General features: G+C 42.9%; 1 protein-coding gene across 1 annotated transcript; it reads right to left on the bottom strand.

Moving 5' to 3' along the window:
* On the bottom strand, window positions 1-26,857 carry LOC141918587 (betaine--homocysteine S-methyltransferase 1). Its single transcript, XM_074813246.1, has 8 exons — window positions 26,768-26,857; window positions 19,400-19,532; window positions 15,159-15,277; window positions 13,007-13,198; window positions 12,265-12,412; window positions 11,215-11,397; window positions 6,046-6,274; window positions 1-946 (listed from the first exon to the last, which is right to left on the bottom strand). The coding sequence occupies exons 1-8, from the start codon at window positions 26,804-26,806 to the stop codon at window positions 772-774; spliced, it is 1,218 nt and encodes a 405-aa protein (XP_074669347.1). The 5' UTR covers window positions 26,807-26,857; the 3' UTR covers window positions 1-771.
* Between the last annotated feature and the right edge of the window lie 273 nt (window positions 26,858-27,130).

The following is a 27,130-nucleotide window of genomic DNA, read 5'->3' on the forward strand; positions in this document are numbered from 1 at the left end:
TCATATTACTTGTCATTTATTTGATTTTTTTAAAATTTCAGAATAATTTCTTAAGCCTTTTAGTCTTCAGAGGAGTAAATATTATCGTACCTAGGAGTAAATACATCGTACCTTGAGACAAAACCAGCAAGTTATTTACCTGTCATTTTTCTTTCCTAAAAGTTCTCTGAACCTTTCTCCTGCATATAAGAAATTTCTGCAAGATCTCATTCTCCTTATCCTTTGATTCTAATTATAAGATGTATTTTCCAGTTTACTTTTATTTTCTTGAAGTCAAGAAAGCAACTATAGGTAACTGTGTGTGAAGCATAAGCAGCTTGCATGTCCCTGAAGTAGTCCTTAAGAAATCTGGAGGTCTGAGAAAGCTCCTACATAATCCCAAACTGAAAACAGACTAAGGAACGCAAATCCACTGATACCATATTTATAGATGGCTTTTTCTCTTTCCACAGATGAGTTGAGCCAATTATTACTTTCCATGTATTTCTGTGTCTACCCAATCAATGGCACCTAGCTAACAGAAGCTCAATTATGAGAATCCAAACCTCCGACTGTATTCTCTAAACTATTTGTCCAGAGAATTTTATTATCAAAGTTTGACAAATTTAATCTGTAATCATATTCTTTCTGCATTTTGTCTCTTTCATTATATGTTAATGGGTAAATCAACAGGGTACTCATTTTCACAGATTTTCTTGTGAAGCATGAGATGGTCTGTAGATAAATCATTACACATTGTAATGTCTACCCAATTTACACAAATGCAGTGGATTAGAACTTCTGTTTCTGGAAGAGCTCCTTCAGCTGTTGTTCACTTGTTGCTTCTCTCTGTTGCATCAGCTCCCTGGCTCCTTTGGTCACTCCCCAGCCATCTGGCTTTGACATTGAAGGACAGTATGGCCTGCCTGAAGCAGGCTTCAGATTCTCCCAGTATTCTTTTCTTGCCCTAAAGAAGGAAAAGGAAATTCAGGGTTTTTTTCCAGCACCTCACAATATGAAAGGAAAGGTGGCTTAAATGACCATTGCAAAGAGTCATCTAGCTTGCACCGACTTACTTTTATATTTACATACAGAAATATGAATGAAAGCATGCAATGAAGTGCTACATGGTTAAAAAGTATCTTTTCATCCTTGAAAGGAACACTGTAAGCCACTCACCATTAAGGGTGGTTTTACAGCAGTCAATTTTTGGTCTTAACTTTCATGAATTACTTTCACATTAATTCAGGCCAAATCTTCATCTTAAATAGGGATGAAAATTTCTGGAGCTCTCTTACTGCCACCTCACCCCTTCCCCTGTTCCCAGATCAGATTTAATTCTTCAAAATTATTAACACATAGAATGTTTACAGTGGTATTTAGACCTCTGTATCAGTTAAGCCAGTCTGCTGCATGTTGTTGAGGACAGGGGCTCCGAAGCAGAGGATAGTGGCGGGGGACCCTTCTGAAAGCGTCAAAAAACCCACGGCAAAACCGCAAACCGAGAAGGCAGAAGCCCAGGGAAGGGGGAGAGCCTCAAGCCGCACCCCCTGAGTGGGAAGAGTGAGCTGCAAACGAGGGCAGCGGGGACTCAGGGCGGGCAGAGACCAGAGTGACGACGCCCCACACCCCTCAGGTACAAGAGCAGCCCCCAGGGAGCCGGGGAACAGGGCGGGCAAACAGGGCATGGCGCAGCAGTTCGCGCAGGCAGGGTGTGTGGACAAGGCATAGTCCCTCTCCTGGCTCTAGATCTTATCTTAGTTAGTTGCCATCTCATCGTCCTCCACAAGTAGACTGAGCTACCCGGTCTCCACTCGGGTCAAAACCACCACCAGAAAGAACGTGGTGACCCAGACGGAGCTGCCACGCAAACACGCAGCGGTCCAGGTCCCGGGCTGCAGGGAGTGCCTGAGCCCATCAATCCTGCCAGAGGGCAGCAGTGACAGCACCTGTGTGTGCTGCGATCAGCTGGATGACCTGCTCAGCCTGGTGGCAGAACTCCAAAGAAGAGGTCACAAGATTAAGAAGTATTAGTGAGTGCGAAAGGGAAATTGATTGGTGGAGTAGCACCTTGGCACCCATGAAGCAAAAGTAGCAAATGGAGGCTCCAAACAAGGCAGGCGATCCCTCACCCTCTTGCTACCAGGCAGAGGAAGGGACCTAAGAGATGGGGGAGGCTGGAAACAGGTCCCTGCTTAGGGAGGCAGGAAAATCCTCTCCCGACCTCCCTCATCTTCCATGATGTCCCTTCACAACAGATATGGGGCTCTGGAACTTATGAATGAAGCAGAGAAGGATGAAGAAAATAAGTAAAGTAAGGAGGAAGATGAAGATCCATCAAGGCCAGGTCGTTCTAGACCATGTATTAAAACCAATTCTAAAAAGAACCCCAGAAAGGTCATTGTAGTGGGTGACTCCATTCTGAGGGGTGTCGAAGGCCCAATATGCAGACCAGACCCACTTCATAGGGAAGTCCGCTGCCCTCCTGGGGCCCAAGTGAAGGACCTCACGATAAAACTTCCCTTTCTAGTGAGACCTAAGGATTACTACCCTCTCTTGGTTTTTCAGGTAGGTAGCAATAATATTACCAGGAGTAGCCCAAAATCAATGAAAAGAGATTTCAGGGCCTTGGGGAAACTGGTTAAGGGGTCAGGGGCACAAATAGTGTTCTCCATCCCTTCAGTTGCAGGGATGGATGAGGAAGATTACAGGATAACTCAACAGATGAACTTGTGGCTCTGAGACTGGTGTTATTGGCAGGGCTTTGGATTTTTCAATCACGGGTTAGTATACAGGACGCCAGACCTTTTGGCATCAGATGGGATGCACCTGTCCCAGAGAGGGAAGAGGATCTTGGGGCAGGAGTTAGCTGGGCTCATTGACAGAGCTTTAAACTAGATTTGAAGGGGGAAGGGGCAAAACTGGAACTCCCAGAGGTAAGCCCCAGGGTAGATTACCAGAGTTTGCGGGCTGTTGTGCCAGCGACGACCCTCACCCTGCTGTCTCGGTAGAGGCAAGGGATGGAAACATGCAGCACAACAAAGATGCAAGGGATATTGAAGGATTGTTAACTGTGGTAACACCTGTGAAAGGTCAGGCTGGACTTAGGACCTCTAAATGCAAAAAGGTGCTGGGAACATCAGCCCATCTGAAGTGCACGTATACCAATGCACACAGCACAGGTAACAAACAGGAGGAGCTCGAAGCCATGATGAAACAGGAAAATTATGATGTACTGGCTATCACAGAAACATGGTGGGATGTCTCCCATGACTGGAGTGCGCCCGTTGATGGCTACAAGCTCTTCAGGAGGGATAGACAAGGAAGGAGAGGTGGTGGGGTGGCACTGTATGTTAAGGACTGTTATGATTGCTTTGAGTACAACTGTAGTGAAGACAGGGTGGAGTGTCTTTGCGCTTGAATCAGGGGGAAGGCCAACAGGGCAGATGTCGTAGTGGGAGTCTATTACAGGCCACCCAACCAGGACAGAGAGGTGGATGAAATATTCTACAGGCACTTCTGAGAAATTTCATGATTGCTTGCCCTTATTCTTGTGGGAGACTTTAACTTCCCAGACATCTGCTAGAAATACAACACAGCAGAGCGGGACCAGTCCTGGAGATTCCTGGAATGTGTGGGAGACAACTTCCTGACACAGCTGGTGAGACAACCAACCAGAGAAGGTGCCCTGCTGGATCTCCTCTTTGTGAACAGAGAAAGACTGGTGGATGATGTGGTGGTTGGAGGATGACTAGGGCACAGCGATCATGAAATAATAGAGTTCTCTATTCTTAGAGAGGCCAGGAGAGGGGGCAGAAGAACTGACATCCTGGACTTCCAAAGGGCTGATTTTGACTTGTTTAGGCAACTGCTTGACAGAATCCCTTGGGAGATGGTCCTGAAGGGTATAGGGGTCCAGGAAGGCTGGACATTCTTTAAGAAGGAAGTGTTAATGGCTCAGGAGCAGGTGGTCCCCAGGTGCTGTAAGAGAAGCCGGCGACAGAGAAGAACACCCTGACTGAACAGGGAGCTTTGGCTGCAACTCAAGGAGAAAAGGAGAGTTTATAGCCTCTGGAAGAAGGGGCTACCAACTCACAGTGATTACAAAGATGCTGTGAGGCTATGCAGGGTGGAAATCAGGAGGTCTAAAGCCCAGCTAGAAATTAATCAGGCTTCAGCAGTCAAAGATAACAAGAAATGTTTCTGTAAGTATGTCAATAGCAAAAGAAAGACCAGGGAGAGCCTCCATCCCCTGTTAGACGCAGGGGGAAACATGGTAACAAGTGATGAGGAAAAGGCTGAGGTGCTTAATGCCTTCTTTGCCTCAGTCTTTAATAACAAGACTAGTTGTATTGAGGGAATCCAGTCTCCTCAGCCAGAAGACAGAGACTGGGACAACGACCCCCCCCACATTCCAGGAGGAGACAGTCAGTGACCTACTACATCACATAGACACACACAAGTCTATGGGACCAGACGGGATACACCCAAGGGTGCTGAAGGAGCTGGCTGGGGTGCTCGCCAAGCCGCTTTCCATCATTTACCAGCAGTCCTGGCTGACCGGGGAGGTCCCGACAGATTGGAAATTGGCCAATGTGACACCCATACATAAGAAGGGTTGGAAGGATGATCCGGGAAATTACAGGCCTGTCAGCTTGACTTCGGTGCTTGGGAAGCTGATGGAGCAGCTCATCCTGAGTACCATCACACAACACATGCGGGACAACCAGATGATCAGACCCAGTCAGCAGGGGTTTATGAAAGGCAGGTCCTGCTTGACAAACCTGATCTCCTTCTATGACAGGGTGACCTGCTTATTGGATGAGGGAAAGGCTGTGGGTGTTGTCTACCTTGACTTTAGTAACGCCTTTGACACCGTTTCCCACAGCATTCTCCTGGTGAAACTGGTTGCTCGTGGCTTGGATGGGCACACGCTTTGCTGGGTAAAAAACTGGCTGGATGGCCGGGCCCAAAGAGTTGTGATGAACGGAGTTAAATCCAGTTGGCGGCCGGTCACAAGTGGTGTCCCCCAGGGCTCAGTTTTGGGGCCACTCCTGTTTAACATCTTTACTGATGATCTAGACGAGGGGATTGAGTGCACCCTCAGTAAATTTGCAGATGACACCAAGTTGGGTGGGAGTGTTGATCTGCTCGAGGGTAGGGAGGCTCTGCAGAGAGACCTGGACAGGCTGGAGCGATGGGCTGAGGCCAACTGTAGGAGTTTCAATAAGGCCAAATGCCGGGTGCTGCACTTGGGCCACAACAACCCCCAGCAGCGCTACAGGCTTGGGGAGGAGTGGCTGGAGAGCTGCCAGTCAGAGAGGGACCTGGGGGTGTTGATTGACAGCCGGCTGAACATGAGCCAGCAGTGTGCCCAGGTGGCCAAGAAGGCCACCGGCATCCTGGCTTGCATCAGAAATAGCGTGTCCAGCTGGGGCAGGGAAGTGATCTTGCCCCTGTACTCGGCACTGGTGAGGCCGCACCTCGATGACTGTGTTCAGTTTTGGGCCCCTCACCTCAAAAAGGACATTGAATTACTCGAGCGTGTCCAGAGAAGGGCAACGAAGCTGGTGAAGGGTCTGGAGCACAGGTCTTATGAGGAGCAGCTGAGGGAACTGGGGTTGTTTAGTCTGGAGAAGAGGAGGCTGAGGGGAGACCTCATCGCCCTCTACAACTACCTGAAAGGAGGTTGCAGAGAACCGGGGATGAGTCTCTTTAACCAAGTAATGAGTGACAGAACAAGAGGGAATGGCCTCAAGTAGCGCCAGGGAAGGTTTAGACTGGATATTAGGGAGCATTTCTTTACAGAACAGGTCGTTAGGCATTGGAATGTGCTGCCCAGGGAGGTGGTGGAGTCCCCATCCCTGGAGGTGTTTAAGAGTTGGGTTGACCCATCACTGAGGGATATGGTGTAGTTGGGAACTGTCAGTGTTAGGTTAATGGTTGGGCTAGATGACCTCCACGGTCTTTTCCAACCTAGATGATTCTGTGATTCTATGATTCTGTGACCAATATAAGCCTTTGCAAGGAGCATGTTGGTGTGCCTTCCAGGTCAGATATACATACCTTGCTCTGACCCAGGGTTTGGTATGCATGCTCAGGCTATTGCCCCAGCTACCATGTTTCTCAGAAGCTTCTGGCAAAAATCCTCTTTCAGGAGCCAGCTCCTCAGCTATTGCTCGGATATGATATGGCTCAAATCCACAGCAGCCTCCAATGTAACGAATTCCTAAATCATAGGCCTTTCTTGCATATTTTTGAATATCCCATCTGGTTACAATTCTTGGCTCCAGACCTGCAAAGACATTCATATTGTAAGCTTCCACCATATTCAAATTCAGCACATTTTTTAGTAAGAAATCACGTAGTGGAAACACTTGCACACTGTTTGCAAAATTGGTTGTAGATGTACATGTACATGTTTGAACTGCCTGAGCTAGAATTAATGATGCAAACTTTCAGAAGTCTAGCTTTCAGATTCTGCTGTGCTCTGCTGAGATATGCTTGTTGTAAGCTTTATCGGCCTTGCAAAACAGCACCTAATATCTGCTGAGACTGATCAAGCCGTAAGTCACATGCTTGCCATTCTGCCAGAGTTCTTAGCTGGAGTATTGGGGTACTTTCCATGTTACGTCCACATTTCCAAAGAGTTCCTAATAAACAATCAGTATCTCAGAAATCTGATTACAGTACTCTAATCTGTGAAAGGAGAAGGTATCAGCCTACCTGCAACAGAAATAAGCCTGCTCATTATTCCTCAGAAATGCTTACTAAACTTTTTTTCCCATGATTAGCTAGTGGCAGCCAGTTGTTTCACTGACAGCTGGGATCTGTAGTGATTTCTTAGCCCATCCCTTACTTAGAATCCCAGCCATAAGCAGTTTGCTGCCTCAAACCATTGGTTCCTTGTGGAAAGTTCTGTGTGTAGATAAGTTAGGATGTAATCTTTATTCTGAACCCTTCTCCCTGTTACAGGTTGTGAGCAGAGTGAAGGGATAACAGAGCTGAGAGGAAGTACTTGTGGAAGGGAAGGAATAGGAAGTGAAAAGAACAAAGAAAAGTACACCTCAAATGGAAGGAGGCACAAGAGTGGCAGAACTGAAAAGACCAGGGACTGAAGAAGAAATTTTAAGCAATAAAAATACAGGGATAAAGGAATAAAAATCCTCTCACTTCTTTATGCACATCTTCAGGACACGAACCAGCAGGGTTATCAGGTGAGTGCAGCATGATGTCTGTGCACTGAACACTCCTCTGGGCAAAGCAGTCGTGGTGAGGTAGGTAAGGCTCCAGCAACACAGCAGAAAGGTAGGATTCTTCTCCCTATGTCCTTACCCAGAAATGCCTAATGTGCAAGAAGGTGATACAAAGCAGATCTACTCTAAATCCAATGGGCAGTTAAGAGACAGGTTCAGGAAATAAAAAGCAGAAGAAAAAAAATTAAATGTTCTTAAACAGAAAATTATTGGACTCAGAGGGAAAGACTGGAAAAGGAAAAGTAGATGATCTAATATCAGAAGGAAAACCAGATGAAGCTATCTTAGAAGGCTGTTTAAATAAAAGTAAGCTTGTGTACAGTCCTGCAGATGTGAGAGAACGCATCAGAAGCAAAATTCATTATTTCCCCGTCTCTCATGTTTCATTAAAAAGCTAATGCAAAATTGATACAAAATGAGCAACAGCAAGAATGCAGCATGTTGCGTTCCATTTACACTTGTATAAGCAACTAAACTCCAGGGGAATAGTATAGACTGTCTCCTCATCTTCTCCATCACCCACCCTGTCACAATCCATGGGACCTGATGAGATGCATCCGAGGGTCCTGAGGAAACTGGCAGATGAAGTTGCTAAGCTACTCTCCACCATATTTGAAAAGTCTTGGCAAACTGGTGAAGTTCCAAGTGACTGGAAAAGGGGAAACATAACCCTAATTTTTAAAAAGGGAACAAAGGAAGACCCGGGGAACTACAGGCCAGTCAGTCTCACCTCTATTCCCAGCAAGATCATGGAGCAAATCCTCTGGAAACTACACTAGGGCACATGGAAAACCAGGAGGTGACTGGTGACAGCCAACACGGCTTCACTAAGGACAAATCGTGCCTGACAAATTTGGTGGCCTTCTACAATGCAATTACAGCATTGGTGGATAAGGGAAGAGCAACTGACATCATCTACCTGGACTTGTGCAAAGCATTTGACACTGTCCTGCACAATATCCTTGTTTCTAAAATGGAGAGACATGAATTTGATGGGAGGACCACTTGGTGGATAAGGAATTGGTTTGATGGTCACCAAGAATTGCTGTCAACAGCTCGATGTCCAGGTGCAGACCAGTGGACAAGTGGTATCCCTCAGGGGCCCATACTGGGAACAATATTATTTAACTTCATTGTTGGGGATAGCGAGAGTGAGATTGAGTGCACCCTCACCAAGTTTGCCAATGACACCAAGCTGTGTGGTACAGTCGACACGCTGGAGGGAAGGGATGGCATCCAGAGGGACCTGGACAGGCTTGGGAGGTGGGCCTGTGCAAACCTCATGAAGTTCAGCAAGGCCAAGTGCAAGGTCCTGCATGTGCATTGAGGCAATCCCAAGCACAAATACAGGCTGGTCGATGAGTGGATTGAGAGCAGCCCTGCGGAGAAGGACTTGGGGGTACTAGTGGATGGAAAACTGAATATGAGTCAGTGACGTACACTCAGAGCCCAGAAAGCCAACTGTATCCTGGGCTGCATCAAAAGAAGTGTGATTCTGTCCCTCAAGTCCACTCTCATGAAACCCTGCCTGGAGCACTGCATCCAGCTCTGGGGCCCCCAGCATAAGAAAGACATGGGCCTTGTTGGAGTGAGTCCAGAGGAGAGCACAAAGATGATCAGGGGGCTGGAGCACCTCCCCTGAGAGAGTTGGGGTTGTCAGCCTGGCAAAGAGAAGGCTCCGGGGAGACCTTATAGTGGCCTTCCAGTACTGAAGGGGGGCCTACAGGAAGGACAGGGAGGGACTATTTTATCAGGGAGTGTAGTGATAGGATGAGGGGTAACAGTTCCAAACTGAAAGAGGGTAGATTTAGATTAGATGTAAGGAATAAATTCTTTCCTGTGAGGGTGGTGAGACCCTGGAAGAGGTTGCTCAGAGAAGTTGTGGATGCTCCCTCCCTGGAGGTGTTCAAGGCCAGGTTGGACGGGGCTTTGAGCAATCTGGTCTAGTGGAAGGTGTCCCTGCCCATGGCAGGGGGGCTGGTAGGTGATCTTTAAGGTCTTTTCCAACCTAAACCATTCTATGAGTCTATGAATCAGTCCTTGTGCTTCAGGAGTCTAAAGAAGGCAACAACATAACCTCTCTAAAGAAACAGGGATAGACCCCGCCGTAAGAACCAGCCACAAATGTGGTGAAACATGTTGATTGAAAAGAAAAAGTATTCTATGAAAATAAGTTGCTACATAGATCATGTTTTGTGGGATTTTCCCCTTCCCAAAACTAATTAATATTCTATTTTCCATGCCTGTCAATGCATTTCTTTTCTTGGTTTTATTCAGAATGAAATATCTATAGCTTAACAGTTTGTTAACACTTACAATAAAATGAGAGATTGAAGTTTTCATCAATTTTTGATGAGAAGATTGTAACCTGCTCCTAGATTTAGCCCCTCTATATATCTACTCTTGAGATAATTAGGTATGCTTTGACTGACCAGGACATTTCTTTCTAAAACATTGTCCTTGCTTAACTTACGAGAATTCAGAGCAGTTGCAGTAACACATAGGGAAAACACAGAAAACTGGAAAAAGTTCTACAGAGAAATAAATACTGCTGGCATCTAGATGCTGGAGTTTGCCAATAAAAAATAAGCACTTTCCTAGAAACTGAGATCTTGTTGGTCTGTACAGAGGTTATGTACACTTCAAATACCTAAAAACCTCTTTGTGCATATTGCCTTCCACAAGAAAAGAGTTAACTGGGTCAGTTTAACAATGATTTACCAAACTGCTTATCTGCCATCAAGTGATCAGTCACTCCTGAGTATTGAAAACATTCACAGAACCAGACTGCTCCAACTGACTCATAAAATTTCTGAAAGCTGAAATCTCATACAGATTGCTTATAACATACAAGCCAAGAACCATAACAAACCAAAGAGCGAGTCTTTCAATTCACTTGATTACTTACTGCATCCATTCTATCTTTTTTTGCTTGCAATCAGAGGAGTTATACAAAGGAATGAATAGGATAAATGAGTTCTTAACACTTTTAAACATCCCAGAATATCTTCAGAACTCAGACATGTTATTATTATTTAATGAATGCCTCAGGCTCATGCTTTATTCTCTACCATCCGTTTATGTAAAGAGAGGAATTAAAAAAATATTTCGGAAAATCACATCTCTCAAAGTTTTTGCTAAAAAGTCAAGTTTAAAATGTTTTAATACTTTATTTTATAATCTGATCTTGAAAAGAAGAGTGTATGATGCCCAAAAATGAAAGCATTTTACTAATCAATTTTAAAATGTTTAGGCTGATTTTGTCCTCTTATTTTAAAGGGATGTGATCTTCTACATCCCAGGTGGAAATAAGCCCTAAATACACAAGCCTTATATACACATAAAGTGGATAAATCTTTCAGTCTTTGTAGAATTTCTCCTGAGCATACATATGATGAATCCATCTCCAAACTGCCAATCCATTTGTTAGCAACATCAAAGAACATATTCCCTCTTCTGGTTTCTCTCTAATCTCACTTATATTAGTCAGTTACACTCGCAAGACCGAACCATTATTAGTGCAATAATCATGCACCTATATCCAGTTCTGCATGTGCATTGTACATTAAATCCCTATGCAGGTAAACATTATAGGGCTTGTGGGATAGATGTCAACCCAAAACACTGGGGATTTTTTAGTGTATTTGCTCTTGTTCAATTCTTTGGACTGTTTATATCTGTCCTGCACACGGTTCTATAGCATGAGGAAGAACTAAGTTTTTTAACTAAGTTTAGGTTGTGGCACTTTTCATCATAATTTCACTTTCTGTCACGTGCTGTGATACTACTGAAGTACTCTATGTAGATGATTTTTAATCTAATATTACACTGCAATCCCCCAATGGAAAATTCCAGACAGGATAACTGGGACCCATCCTATTGTATAGAAGGACACATTGCAGCTTCAGCTTTACTAAAAGCTGGGAAAAAAGGAACAGACAATTATAAAAAAAAATAAACAGAGATATCCTTGTCTTACCAAAGGGAAATTCCGGAAGATCAATAAAACCCTGCTTTCCACAATCAGGTGTATGGAAAGCAAGTGGCTGGGACATCAGGTGGGCTTTCAGTTTAGCAGCCTGCAAGCCCTCTTTCATCAGTTTCACAGTTTCCAGGGAAATATCTGGATCAAAATGGCAGTTGACTCCAACAATAGAAGCACCTAGGAGGAGGAAAATAACTTTAAGTCACATCTCCCCAGGAAGCGGGAGGTGCAAGTTTTTAGCCACAGCACTCAAGAAGCAGAGCAGTTCATCTTTACACCAGCATTATGGTTGGGCTGAAGCCAGCCTCAACTCTCCTGAGGTTGATCATTCCATTTACATCTCATTTGCACTCCTCTTTACCTTCCTGATGATGAATCACACCTCTCACCTTCATACAGTTGTTTTTCTTATCAGTGCTTCATCAGTGAAGACTAATTATGTACAGCCACATATGCAAATAGCTAGCAGATTCCTAACACAGATTCTGCGTTTGGATTTCAACTCTAACTCCAAAGGAAAAGAGTAGTTCAGAACAGATATAATAAACCCCTGTACCATCATTCATCATGCCCCTGATTAATTTCTTCTGTCCTTCCCCTTGTCCTGCAGAAAACACAGCCTTTGATAGGCAAAAAGATTAATTTTTTCATCCTGTTATTCTCTCATTCTGGGTTTGAACTGTGCTCCATACATTTCTAAGAACACGAGCAGAGAATCAAAGGTGGCTTTGGATTCTGCTTATGTTTTCAGAATTTGGGGTTGGCTCTGTAACCAAATTTGAGTAGATTTAGGATTTTGCTCTATTCAGTATCAGCTGCCTGTGGCTATTACTCCCAATACCATCCTGGTAAACAAGGATTTTATAGCTGCATTTTCATATGTTTTTTACAAGACCTCTCTAGTAAAGCACACAAAAAAATTTTCTACAGGGTCAAAACTTTTATTAGATATAACTGGGAAGCTGCCTACTTGAGATTATCTCAATACCTAAGGACTTTACTTTGTTCCATACTTTTAAAGGGCATATTAAAACAGATTCTTACCAGCCTTCACCAGTTGGACAGCACACTGTCCAGGGGGCACACCATGCATGTCTCCTTCTGGACCAATGCACATTGTAGCTGCAACTGGCTTTCCAGATTCTTTCAGAACTTCAACTGCCCAGACAGCCTCTTCAACATGTTCAAAATACTGAAATAAATTAAAACTAGACTACTTTTGTTTCTTGGAGATGAAGCATAAACACATTGATCCAAACCCCAAATTCACCAGCAATACAATGACTTGATTCTTTTCTGATTTACACTAACAGAATTCAATTGAGTTCACTGACCGCACAGTTAAAAAAGGACTTAAAAAAGTTAGTAAGTAAAACTAAATACAAAATAATGATACTCTTGTTTCAGAATAAGAATGTCCATACAGGACGTTAATTGGGGATTTATCCCCAAAGAACTATTTTAATCTAGAAAAGTTATCTTAGGTTGATTGCTTACAGGGTGTGGGAGGAAATAGGAACCAGTCAAGATCACATTTATCTACCTTCTTTCTACCAGTGAAGAATTTGATTTGACTGAGGTAGAAATTTAGGTTTCAAGGTCCTATTCTAGGATGCCTGCAGATGCTGCTGGGCATGTAGAAAAATACCCAATACTACTGGCATAAAAGCATAACAGAAAAACTTAAAGGAGGAAGCAACATATACTTGTACTCCCTAAAGTAGACTAAACATCTTAAAGTTAACACTGTGCCAGCTGAAGGCATGTACTTTTTCTACAGATTTACCTCTGCAATTAGGAAGTCCACATTCTTCTTCATAAAGACATCTAGTTGCTTTCGAAAGGCTGCTTTAACTTCTGCTTTATCCTTGCAGCTTAAGTATGATGGTGTTTGACTGACTCCTCCAGCCACTAAAGCATCACCTTCACTAGCCACTTCTCTTGCAATGTCACAAGCTGCTTCATTCACTTTCTGGCACTATGCAAATATAGATTATGTCAGTTTTATGAGGTCAGAGATATGCATATAATTTCAGAGCACAAGAAGGACAAAAAGAGTCAAAAGCCATAATGTCTTCTTCATATTCTTTTATAATTTAAATGGATTTTTTAAATAATATCCATTAGGAAGATCAGTATTCTTCAAAAATATATCAAATATTAGGAAACAAATTTCTTGCCACCTCTAAGTTATCGTATTATCAAATACTACAAAAACATATTACCTTTAGTACACCTTACACAAATAGTCTATAAAAAGCAAGTATTTGGTGTGAAGTAGTTTTCTTTGCCTATTAGGAAATGAGTTAGTTACACTTAGGTGTATGCTTTTATTCTGACATTTTGAGCATGGAAAACAAAATATGTAGTAATTTCAATTTTAATTTTAAAAAATGTTTAAAAAAACATATTTTAGTATTTTGATAATTTTCAAAATTTAAGATATAATAATCATACAGAGTTATTTAAGGCATTAAAAGTATATCATTAATTATCTGATGTTAAAGTTACCAATTTAAGAATATAAAGAAAAACTTATCACTGTACATGATTAATTAAGCACCTAGACTGAAAGACACATTCCCTCTATACCTAAATCAGGATGACTAGAATAGCTTGTGAAAAAGAGGTTAAGCTAGAAAAAAAAGATTTTGAAAGAATCATTATTTGGGATAGATAACAAGTACTGATTAGAGCAGGTTTCTCTGCAGCCCATGGACTACTTAGAATCTGCATAGGTTTCTCTCAGCTGAAGTTTTACACGGCTACGTCAAAAGACCCAGCTGATTTTTAAGGCTATCGCTGACAGATTGTCTTCTATTAGCGCTTGTACTCAGGTAGATGTTTGGGAACTCTGGGAGGTGGAGCCATAAACCACTTTAAGCCTGGGGGAACCTGCTTCTAGAACTGGCAGCGAATAAATCTTGAAAGCTTTTCTGCAATGCATTCCCAATACCAGGTGCTCTCCCAGCCCTTCTTGTAATTTTGCATAGCAGCAAGAGTTGCAGCATGCCTTGTTCCAGAGGCACTGTGTTTCTGGGACTACCACTTCAGACATTTCAATGTTGAATCTACTGAATGTAAAGATACAGCATTTCAGATAAATTTGTTCATATGACATTTTGATAAGACCTCTTAATTAAGACTCCAGTGTTTCCCTAGTGTCCAGATCGTTCAAATTTCTGACTTGGAATATCCTCACAGACACACAGATATTCCTTCCTCCCTGCCCCCTATCGAATCTTCTCTATTTTGCAGAGGTTGAAATAGGAAATAGGACCAAAGGGAAAAGGATCAAAGAAAAACACTCAATGGCAAACCTCCTAGTCTCAAAGGAGCTACGTAAAAATGTTTGTGCCAGAAGTCCCAGTGGAGCTGGGGCCTGCATCTAGTGAACACACCCAACATCCTACAACTCCTTTGTGTAAGAGGTAAGAAAACACCAACACGGTACTTCTGTTGCTGTAACAGTTGCCTTTACATATGAGAAGGGGAATATTGGCCACAGTGTATACCTTGGATTTTTTAGTTGTTATTTTATTGAAGACATGGTTCTAAAAAACACTCCGTTCTCATTAGCCACTCATTATTCCCTAGGATTCTTCATCATTTTTGCAGTTGATCTGTTTCTCTGGATGTTAAAGCATTTCCTTTTTTTCACTGATTTTGCTCTCTGTGCATTTAGTCCTCTCTATATCCTTTGTATCAAAACTCCAGTAAACTAATCTCTTCAGATGAGAAAAATATGATGTGGGCGTCCTTTAACCTTGTCTTTCTTGCTATTCCAAACCCTGAAATGGCATCATCTCATTCTTTGGTCCTCAAATACAGCCAAAACTATTATGACAAAATGTGAAAGTACTCAATAATCTCTCTACTAAACCTTCTGAAATTGATCCATTTATTTCACATCTCCATCAAAACAGAGTTTTACTTACACTTATTTTCTCAGCTACATAATTGCCCCTGTTCTCTAGTTTGTCCTCACTGGCATAAAAGGTGAATGTCTGCAGAACATTGGATCCAGCTCTGAGGAATTCCCGGTGAAGCTGACGAACTGCAAAGAATTAAAAGAGACAAAGAAGAGATGTTTGGTATAGTTACTACTGTTGTTATCCCCAAATTAAATGTTTATTGAAGTAATGTTACTGTAAAATAAGTGATACTGTGTTTACTAGAAGACCCATTACAAGAGAGTAGAAGCAGTACTCCAGTCTGCATAGAATTTCTTTCTTTTCTACATTAGGTAGAAAACTTTCTCCTTAGTTATTACCTTCTAAGAATTACTGACGATTTCTATTGAATTTATCAGCAGATTCAGTTTTGCATGCCACCTTGCCTATCCTCTGCTTTCTGCAGTCCTTCAGACCTCCCAATTTCATTTTATAGAACTGCACAGTGGTTTAGGAAGGGAAAGAAGACATCTGACAAAAGAACATGAAAGCATAACAAGGAATACCAGACAAGAAAATCAGCAAATGAAAAAGCCATATTTTCTTAGCTTCTAGACTACAAAAAGAAGACAGAAGAAAGTATCGTGGTAACAAATTAAGGGGCAAGATGATATTTGTATGGAAGAATATGGTGTTCCATTACCTCTATTTTGTATTTTCTAGTTTTCTCCCCCTACAAAACTCTAGCTGAGTCTAGTCAGTCAAAACCAAAGCTCTACTTTGCTAAATACACCTTTAATTAAAAGATTATTTGTTGCTCCGGAAAAGTGACTCAACACAGACTTAATTCTTTTCATAAGTCAGCACATGATGGTTTTACTACAGGGCCAACACTTCTTTTGAAGGAAAGGTTGGCATTACTTTTAATGGGCAGGTTTCCTACATTAAGACTTTGTGAGCAGGCTCTGTAATGGTAGTTCTGCCTTCATCGCTGTAAGCAGTACACTGTAATCATCACAGCAGGAACAGAAGAGGAGTGGTCAATTGCTTTTATACGTCTACCCACAGAACAATAATTATAATAATTTCTAGAACACTACCGGTCATGTTAAACAGTGTTGAAATGCTCAACAGCTTATAGCAAATACAGGAATTTATTATAATAGATACCGTACACAGACACAAGAACACTGCAGTTTCTGTGGCAGATGTTTGGAAAAGTTTTCCTGAAGTCCTGCTTTATCATACCTCATTGTCTACAAGGCGACTTGTGTCATTACTGAAAAGTGTGAATCTGTCATGAGAATAAGATTACTCCCTTCAGCTGCAACAAACACAGCCTTCTATGCCAGAGAAGCTCAAACAGCAGTTTGAGTAGCAAGAGTCAATCTGCATACATGCAAGCACGTCTGCTTTCATTGAAGGAACAGTGTAGTGTCCCTTGTTTTTCTCTACTAGTACAGTAATTCATTTCTAATTACAGCCTTGGGTAACCACACTGTGATTTAACACAATGCTTCTTTTCTGAGCAGTCACTAAGACCTATCCAGGAACATAGATTACAACTGTAGCTACGAGTTCTAAAAGTCCCTGGAATCTGCCCGAACTACCAGGATCAAATTTCAGTCTTACCATCTTTATGCAGAGTCTAAACATTCCTAGTACAGTGAGTATTCTTTTCCCTACAGCGTTAAAATAGTCTATTAATTCCAACTAAAAGGGCTGTCTCTCTATGTTTCTAGTGTTCTGTGGGAAGAAATGAGAAATCATCCTGACTAGTTTTCATCAGTGAGAAATCATTGATGAAAACTAGTCAGGAAATGGGAAAGGGAAAAAAGAATCCACAAATATTTTCACAAATGCTCTATGACATTTCCATAATAAACCAGATTTGTTTACTCCCATGGTTAGTGCTCTTTAAATATGGTTCTTGCATTCCTAGAAGAATGCCTGGGATTTATGTGAATAAGGATGGTGACATAGGTAGGCAAATGAAACATTAACACATATGAATAAGGAACTTTATATCCCAAGCTATCAGGTATGTGAACAGGAGACTTGAATGGGTCTACATTTTGAGGGAAAGAATAGTGTTGTAAGTATCATCCTGAATCTCATTCAATCCCAGGCAAAATGTTTTTAACCAGTAGAATAAACTGCTACTATTATCAAGCCCACAGCAGTCTGCACTACCAAAAATGCAAACCACTCTGTTATTTTCTTCTTGTGTAGCTTTCAGTATGTTACTGAAGCAGTGGTTTCTTCAGCATTTGAGAAATGGGGATAACAGCCACATATGAGGCTAAACAATTACTAACAGTTCGATGCATTTTAGGAGTCAGATATATAATAACGAGTTTTCATTTCAATCCGCCATGAGTTGGATATTTCACAAAAGACACAGACTTAAGATAACCGGAGCTAGGGGCAATAAGTGCCTATGCATATTGCTCACTACAGAGCAAAACCTGATCTGGGTCTGAAGAAATATTTAGATCTCATTTCTAAACTTGTCAGCCTGGCAAAACTTCTCTCTTGTAATGGAGATAACGGCCTTCAACTCACTCTTTCCCCTCTCCCGTCCTTGCTGCATTCTCAGAACCTCCTTCCTTTTCCCTCCTTCCTTACAAAGACAAGAACGTCTGGTAGTTGTATGGTTCTTACACCAGCTGGCTCAGCCAGTTGCTCCTTCTGTTCTTTACACCTGCTTTCAAAGTAACATGACCCTTGAGCATGCAGAAGAAAAAAGCAGTAATAGAGGGGAGGCAGCACACTGCATGAAAAGAAATTAACACATTTCCAGTGAAGTCTGTATTTATAAATAGCCTATAAGCTTATAAAATTTTCTATGTTACGGCCATGAGCAATATGTTCTAGCAAATCAGTAGCAATTCTTAGAAAGCTGGATTCTAATCTATGACCACTGATCACTTATTTAAAGCAAATCTGTGTGCCAATTTAACAATTACCTGCAATTACCCCTATGTAAGGCAATGTCTTGCATTCTCCATGGACTGAGACCTGCACTTCCCAAAAGGACATGTGGTCAAGGGCTTCTGATGTGCAAAATAAGTAAGCAAAGGGGAAATAAAGAGCGAGGGATAAGTGCTATGATTTGTAAGATGGAATGTGTAGGGCAGACAAAGGTAGAGGTGGAGAGAAACAGGGAGAGTGGTGATGGGATGTCTTTTTGGGAGACAAGAGCCAGCAAATTAGGTCATCACCCTTTAAACCTTTGCTGGAGCTCTGCATTATCCAAGGATCTCCATGACCCTAAGTTAGCATGCTACACTTGAAGTGACACTTGAAGGCTGAGAAGGATTAGGGTGAATAAACAGGCGAGCAAATGTACAAAGCAATGTAATAGAGAGGGCTAAGATCTCCCTCTCCTATTCCTTCTTCCCCTGTATAGAGGAAAGCGACTAATTTGGAAGGCAAACACTTAGAACAAAGAATTTTTTTTTTTCCCCAAGGATATTCTGAATTGGCTTGTGGGATTAGTGTGCATGATATTACTAGGGCAAATGCTTTCTTGTAATGAAGCATACATGAATAGATAATACCATCTGCTTTTGCACTATTTATGCTAAACACTATAATCTTTATGCTGGAAGACATGGAATGATTGCTCATTTTGTCTCTGTCCTCTTTAAGAGAATTACTCCATTAAATGTTTATTGCAATTCTTAGACTCTTATGAGGTTTATCATTCCCCATTTCACAGTGGAGCCAAATATGTTAAATACTCCTCTTCCATTCCATTGTTTATTAAAAGCTATTTTCCTGAAAGAATTAATAAACAAGCTATATTAATTTATAACAATATAAAAGTCACAGAATGATTAGAACACAACAACACAGATAGTTAACTGCAGAATTCTTTTTCACATTGTTTTAAATAATCAGCTTTATATCAGCTGAAGGACAGACTGACAAATCCATGAGAGAGACATCACTGATTGTTATTAAATACAAAGATACCATATCTGGGTCAAAAAATCCCTGTGCTCAAATAACTAAAGACTGAGAGGACATTCTGGAGAGGTGTCACTATATGCACTACTCATGTTCTTACCCAGCCAACTGCTTTTGGCCAGTATTAGAGCCAGAAGAAGGGGTAAGATGAGCATTTGGTCTGCACAGTCTTAGACTGTTCTTAATGGCGTCATTCTGAAGAGTCAAGGAACACTTCTATTTAAAAAACTACTACAAGTTCCTATATATTTATTATTTAGCCAACCATGTTTACATTCATTACAGGATTACCATTTCCCAGTAAAACTGACCTGCTTCTGGGTGTTCTACTGTTGCTTCAGGAGTCCAAGGCCCAGCTTTTACATATCCCCTCTTTTCAAGAGCAAAGACAAATCCTCCATCTCCAATCACAATTTCTCCAGCATCTAAGCGCTCTAGAATACCCTGAAAAAAACAGGATGAAAGGTTAACAATTACAGTTCTTCAGTTTTGTGGGCTTCCTTTGCCTTTGTTGCAATCTTCTGTATTTGCAAAGTGGACTAATATTTGTGGGCTACCAGAAACATCTTTGCCATAATAATACAAAGTAATAAATTTTCTTCTTGAAATTCTCTTTAAAGAATAGTACATGGTCTGTTTTGCAACATAAGGCTTATATATGTGCATATATATTATGTGCATATATATTATGTAAGACTTTTCATTAGTCATTTTTGTTGTCTTCCAGAGGTATAGTCCCCAGAACTAGAAGTCAATGGTCCAATTCCATTCCTGTGAAAGTAAAACAGTGTCTCAAATTCCCTGAAATAGATGAGAAATTAATTCTTAAAATGAAACACTATTATCACTGACCTCTGTATTAGCTCATTTCCTCTCTAGCTACAAATGTCATCTTGACAGAGCCTCAGCACACCTAGCTTGTGACACAAGATGGCAAAACAGCCATCATAGAAAAAGTAAGCATGTAACATTTTCCTACCAAGTAAGACACATCTCAACATGCTGGCCTCCACTTTCTGACAGACTTTTTACTGGCCTGGGTTTGCTTACCTAGACTTACAAAATGAAAGAAAATTCTGCTTGTTTTGCACAGCCCTGAAATGTTTTAAGATGACAAATTGCAAACCTTACAGCACCCTGTGATTAACTTTGCTTCTGTCTTGAACTCCATGCTAATACAAGGAATGTGGTAACTTTTTTTTTTTTTTAATAAAATTGAGAAACATGAGAACAACATATAATGGTGCACCTAATACATATTATTTTTTGTATTCCTTTCATTGCTTCATTGGCTTCTTCAAATTTTCCAAAAAGTACCTTGATACTACACTAAATAGGACTAATTTCTGCAATTAGATTACAACCATAATTCCATTTACTTTAAAAGGTGGATGAATGCAGACCCATTACATTAACAAAGGTAGTGGGTACAGGAAAAGAATTAATCAAAGGCAAGACTGAAATTTCCTTCCAGGGTTATCTTTTCTTCTTGGCACCCTAGCATTTCAGCAGATGAAATCTGAGGGAGTAGGAAAAACAAAAGCCGTGTGGACACAGAGTTGAGTGTGGTTTTCATGCAGAGAGGAAGGGGATTTTAACCTCCAACCTTTAGTAGACTATCTTTCTTGATAATTTCTCCTTCATTAATTCAATTATCTCACACCATACATCCAGAAAAGGCAAACACTTGTGACGTCTCAGCACAGCCCTTTAGGTGGGATGAGAGTATGCCTTTCCAACAAGAAGAAGCACTGTGCCAACTATGCCAGTTCTAGTACCAAGCACAGCACTGTAAGGCTACTTGGAGGCTATGAAGCCTGGCTGAGAGGGTTGGCATTTTTGGCTTCAGGCACTGACATGGCAGCAAGGTGGCAGGACTCCTCTGTACAGTGCTGCTGTGCACATATATGAGCTTGGCCAAGTTTTGGCTTGCAAATCCCTGCATCATATTCCATTGCACATTGTGAGCTTGCCAAAATATTGACCCGATTAACTTCATGACTTTAATAAAGTGTGCAAGCTTTTTGCTTTATTTTGGCAGGACGAGGACAAAACTCAATCAGCAATACTCAATCTCATACACTCAGAATTTTCAGTGAGTTTACTAGTCAAGCCTATTACAGCAATTCTGTTCTAAGTGTAGATGTCAAGAGGCTTTGTAAAGACTGTGTTTGCAAATAACTAATTTGCAGTTGTAACAGAATGCCTCAAACAGGGCCAGGGAAAGGCACCCAAGAGATCACTAGTTGAGTCCCAGATTCCTCTGCCTGCCCCCCACAAAAGAACAGAGTGACACAGTGAGCATCCATGCATATGAGTTTGGAACATGTATCATGCAATTAATGCATGAATGCAGGTGGATTTCCCAAGACTCATTTATCAAGGAACAACGGATAAGGACTGATTATAAGGATTCTTGTGCATACTTTTCCCATTGTATGCAATTTGACTGAGCCAATCACTTTATTCCATAAATACGACAGCCTAAGTGAGTCACCTTTGAGCTCTCCCTGATAGGCAGCATGGCTGCATGGCAGTGATCTCCCCTTGGCTGGGACGCCTCTCTAAATTGGTCCTCGAGGCAGAGAGACCTTTTACTGACAGATCTTTGGATGACCCCAGTTTGAGTCCTCCCTGAACTGCAACTGAACTGCACACCAGATAACTCTCCCCTCTTGAGGAGGGATGCCTCTCAAAGTTTGAGATTCCTTACCTGACATTAAGAGAGCCTTGCACAAGGTGGAGAAACCCCTTACTTGCAACAGACCCTCAGCATGACTGATAGCATGCTGAAGTAATACTAACAAAACATTACTAATCCATGTAGTTACTCAATATTAATTATTATAAACTTTGTATAGGTAATTCCATTAGACATAAGCCATTTTCCAAGTCTGAGACTAAGATCGGACCTGGCTGCACCTAGGCTCCCTAAGTAGTTTAGAAGGCAAGAAGGTCCACTCTGAACTTCATGACTCAACAGGTGGGTCTTCCTTACCCTTTGCATCTCCAGTCTCTGTGTGAATCATTCTAACTCGATTCTAACTCAATTTTCTTTTGCATTTTTCTTCCACGCAATAATGAATAAGGTGAACCTTGCCATCAAACTTACTGAACCTTGGTAAACCACTGTTAAACTTTGTTAAATTCCATTGAATTTACTGAACTCTGTCAAATTATTATTTTACCTCAATAAAATATATTCCTGCTTCTCTCTTTTGAGTGGGGTACATTCCACTCATCTGTGACAAGACAGAGCCTGCTTCAGAAGTTTAATATGCAGAGAACAGGAGCACAGAAGAAAAAAAATCTTTAACATATAAGCAGCCTCAGTCATTGCTTATTAACTGAACATTAAGTAATAGATACATGTTGACATCATCTACAGATATTATATTTAAATGCACCACAGCCAACAAAGATTTTTTTCTTTTAACAAGTCATTTCTAGCATTTAACAGCAGTTTTCCTTCACAGTTCCAGCTTTTTTAAGCTGCATTTTAAAATAATCTTCACTTTTGATACACAGAAGCAGCATAAGCCATGACTGAATAGACCACAGCATCTTAATATATTATGATATATTAAACCTAGCATCAGGGCATGTAATAGCAGGTGACATAACTATAAAGCACAAAGTGCTTAATATAAACTTACTTTTCAGGTCAGATTGACTTAAAATGGAAATAACTTTTTTTGCAAACTTTATTAGAAGTCCGATATCATTCCTTCAAACCATTTTTACTTTATCTGTACTGGGTAAAATACCATTGGTTCAACCATCATATAGGTATCCTAAGTTCAGCATCAATATTGTTTTGTTCTGCTCCAGAGACCTAGAGCTGTGTGCTCATGTCTAATCCAGATCAAAATTGTACTGTCAGGTGACGTGTAATACACATATCTGGTATTAAATAACAAGAAATAGTACCTGTAAAAAGCTAACCAAGGTTTTTTTGAGACATATTTTCACTGCTTTACTTTTGCTACCATGAATGAAGTTGCACCAGATAGTCCATACATCTATCCATGGAAAGAGCACAGATATCTGTACGAAGATATTTCCTCAACCACTGTTAGGAATGTTACTGAACCATGTAAGCGAAAAGCCTACTTGGTCTACCTATATCCTACCTTTCCATCAGTGGAGAGAAAAAAAAAAATCTCAAAACAACTATTCAGATCTTAAGTGAGCTCTCAAGAGAAAGCCTATCTCTGTCCCTTCCCTCTAGGGGGAACTTACCGCAATTGCCTTCTGCGAGGTGTCTGAAGTTAGGTGGTATTGTAAATCAAAACACTTTGCTAACATTTTTCTTTTTCGTCTTGCTAAAGACTTTTTTTTACTGAGAATAAAGTAGATGAATGTCAATGTAGCTTCTGCAATGAGCGGACAAAGCTGAAGATTGGTGCTTTTGTGAAGAAGAAAATGGTTTGAATACACAAGTCTATGGGACCTGACAGGATACACCTGAGGGTGCTGAAGGAGCTGGCTGGGGTGCTCGCCAAGGCGCTTTCCATCATTTACCAGCAGTCCTGGCTGACCGGGGAGGTCCCGACAGATTGGAAATTGGCCAATGTGACACCCATACATAAGAAGGGTCAGAAGGATGATCCAGGAAATTACAGGCCTGTCAGCTTGACTTCGGTGCCTGGGAAGCTGATGGAGCAGCTCATCCTGAGTACCATCACACAACACATGTGGGACAACCAGATGATCAAGCCCAGTCAGCATGGGTTTATGAAAGGCAGGTGCTGCTTGACAAACCTGATCTCCTTCTATGACAGGGTGACCTCCTTATTGGATGAGGGAAAGGCTGTGGGTGTTGTCTACCTTGACTTTAGTAAGGCCTTTGACACCATTTCCCACAGCATTCTCCTGGTGAAACTGGTTGCTCGTGGCTTGGATGGGCACACGCTTTGCTGGGTAAAAAACTGGCTGGATGGCCGGGCCCAAAGAGTTGTGGTGAACGGAGTTAAATCCAGTTGGCAGCCGGTCACAAGTGGTGTCCCCCAGGGCTCGGTTTTGGGGCCACTCCTGTTTAACATCTTTATTGATGATCTGGACGAGGGGATTGAGTGCACCCTCAGTAAGTTTGCAGATGACACCAAGTTGGGTGGGAGTGTTGATCTGCTCGAGGGTAGGGAGGCTCTGCAGAGACACCTGGACAGGCTGGAGCGATGGGCTGAGGCCAACTGTAGGAGTTTCAATAAGGCCAAATGCCGGGTGATGCACTTGGGCCACAACAACCCCCAGCAGCGCTACAGGCTTGGGGAGGAGTGGCTGGAGAGCTGCCAGTCAGAGAGGGACCTGGGGGTGTTGATTGACAGCTGGCTGAACATGAGCCAGCAGTGTGCCCAGGTGGCCAAGGCCAATGGCATCCTGGCTTGTGTCAGAAATAGCGTGGCCAGCAGGGACAGGGAAGGGATCTTGCCCCTGTACTCGGCACTGGTGAGGCCGCACCTCAATGACTGTGTTCAGTTTTGGGCCCCTCACTACAAAAAGGACATTGAATTACTCGAACATGTCCAAAGAAGAGCAACGAAGCTGGTGAAGGGTCTGGAGCACATGTCGTACGAGGAGCAGCTGAGGGAACTGGGGTTGTTTAGTCTGGAGAAGAGGAGGCTGAGGGGAGACCTCATCGCCCTCTACAACTACCTGAAAGGAGGTTGCAGAGAGCTGGGGATGAGTCTCTTTAACCAAGTAACAAGCGATAGGACAAGAGGGAATGGCCTCAAGTTGCACCAGGGAAGGTTTAGACTGGATATTAGGAAGCATTTCTTTACAGAACAGGTCATTAGGCATTGGAATGTGCTGCCCAGGGAGGTGGTGGAGTCCCCATCCCTGGAGGTGTTTAAGAGTTGGGTTGACCCAGCACTGAGGGATATGGTGTAGTTGGGAACTGTTAATGTTGGGTTGATGGTTGGACTGGATGATCTTCAAGGTCTTTTCCAACCTAGACAATTCTGTGATTCTGTGACAGCTGGGGCCTATTCTTGAAGATGACAGGAACAAGGATGGGACAAATTAAAACAAACCAGCTCCAGACACAATACAGCTGCACAACACCTCCTAAACAGACCTTTGTGCGCATGCATGAGCACGGAGGTCAACCAGCAGACACGGTGAGGAAGACTACCAATGACCCCCAGGGACCCCTTGAGACCACCACCCAGCAAGAAAGTGCATGCGTAATTAGGATGCAGATATTATAATTAGTTCCAGGAAATCTAATGCATATGTATCTCATTTCTCAGACAAGTTATGAATATGCATGATCTCACTGTATAAGATGCTGCTTATAGATCCGGGTGTCACAGAATCACAGAATCATCTAGGTTGGAAAGAACCTTGAAGATCATCTAGTCCAACCGTTAACCTAGCACTGACAGGTGTCGCTCACCTTTGTGAAGCCATTCACATGTGTGTTCAGCGCTGCAATAAAGAATGCTGCTTTCTGACACTCCAAAATGAGTCTTAGAGAGCTCCTCTGCTGGCTTTTACAGTCACAGCATGAGTATGTGCCAAAAAAGAGCAAATACCTTCCCACCTGTTTCCTTTATTACCGATCTACCTGAAAGGTCTAGAGCTCAGAGACTTCTTCCCATATCCTTCTGTTCTCTTATTCTAGACTTATATGCTACACATAAAACAAGTAAAACCAGTTCTGAGTAAGAAGCATCCTATTAATGATAACAGTGTCCTGAACAGTAGAGAGAATACATGATTTCACTGACCATCCCAAGTAGCAGTGCAGGGTAGCAGTACCGGTATATGTCAAGAGAGTTTGATTTAGACATTGCCTGTATGTTTGCCTTAATGGTCAGAATGGCTGGTGCCTGGGTAACTTTTTATACTGGCTTAATTCTTTAGCTAAATGAGGGTGCAAAGGGCATGCATATATTGGAGGCTGTGCTCATATTACAAACACTGTTGGTATTCAGTCATATAAATCAAGAGAAGAGCAATTTGGGGCTTTTAAATAGAGTTGGCAGGATGCTGGAGACAGAAATCCCATCCACTGATGGTTTATGATTAAAATATTTACAGTTTTAGTGTGTTGCGAGCACAGCTTAGTTTGCACATCAAAAAATATTAAGCAAAATGGGTTTGAACTTTGGTGGCTCCAGCCTGTGTGCTCAGAGAAATAAAAATTCTGTGAGCTGTTACAGCATTAAGACCAGCCTAATCATCTACCTCATAACGGTGTCCAAATATCTTTAATGGCTCGATGCTGAGTAGATATAGTTATTATTAAGGCTTTACTTTAGCTTTTCACAATAGGACCTTACCTGCAGAAATACCGCCTACCTTACTGGGAGGTTAACGCGCAGTTGGCGGGTTGTGTCAGTTCAGCAGCGGGTCCCCAGGAGAGCCTCCGGGCAGGACCCCGAGGCGGCGGGAGAGGCGGCGGCCGGGCGCAGCGGGGTCGCGGCCCGGCCCAGAGCCGAGCTCTGCCCGGTGCCGCTGCGGGGCTGCCGCCGCTTCCCGCCGCACCTGTGAGGGGCTGCCTCTCCCGTACCACCCGGCCCCACCGGGGCAGTGCCCGCTCCGCGGCGGACGGCGAAGGGGGCACCTCTCCCGGCGCCCGTCGCAGGCCCCACGCCAGACCGCGGCGCGGGACGGGGCCCACGGGGAGCAGGGGGCCGGGGCTGAGCCGGGGAGAGAGGTGGGGGAATTACCCTTTTGCCCTGTTTCGTGGTCTTCCCAATCGGCAGCATCTTCCTCGCCCGGACACGCTGGCTGCCACAGTCCACCCCCGCAGCTCGGCACGAAACTCCAGATGCCCCAAGCGCTCAGGCCGCGCTTTTATAGCCCGGGAGGAGGCGGTCCGCGGTGGGCAGCGCTGCGGGCGACACCCCCGCCCCGCCCCGCACGGCCCGGCCCGGCCCCCGACCCCGCGGGGCGCCCTGGCACGGCCCGGGGCTGCTTCGCGCCCTGCCGCTGCCGCCGCCCCCGCCCGGCTCGAGGTCGGGAGGCGGCCGGTTGTTCCCCCCCGGGCTGCCCCCTCAAGGGGCGGGCCGGCCCCCTCCTCCGTGAGGGGT

This window comes from Strix aluco, chromosome Z (genome assembly GCF_031877795.1).
Source record: "Strix aluco isolate bStrAlu1 chromosome Z, bStrAlu1.hap1, whole genome shotgun sequence".
In the NCBI taxonomy this organism is placed as follows: domain Eukaryota; kingdom Metazoa; phylum Chordata; class Aves; order Strigiformes; family Strigidae; genus Strix; species Strix aluco.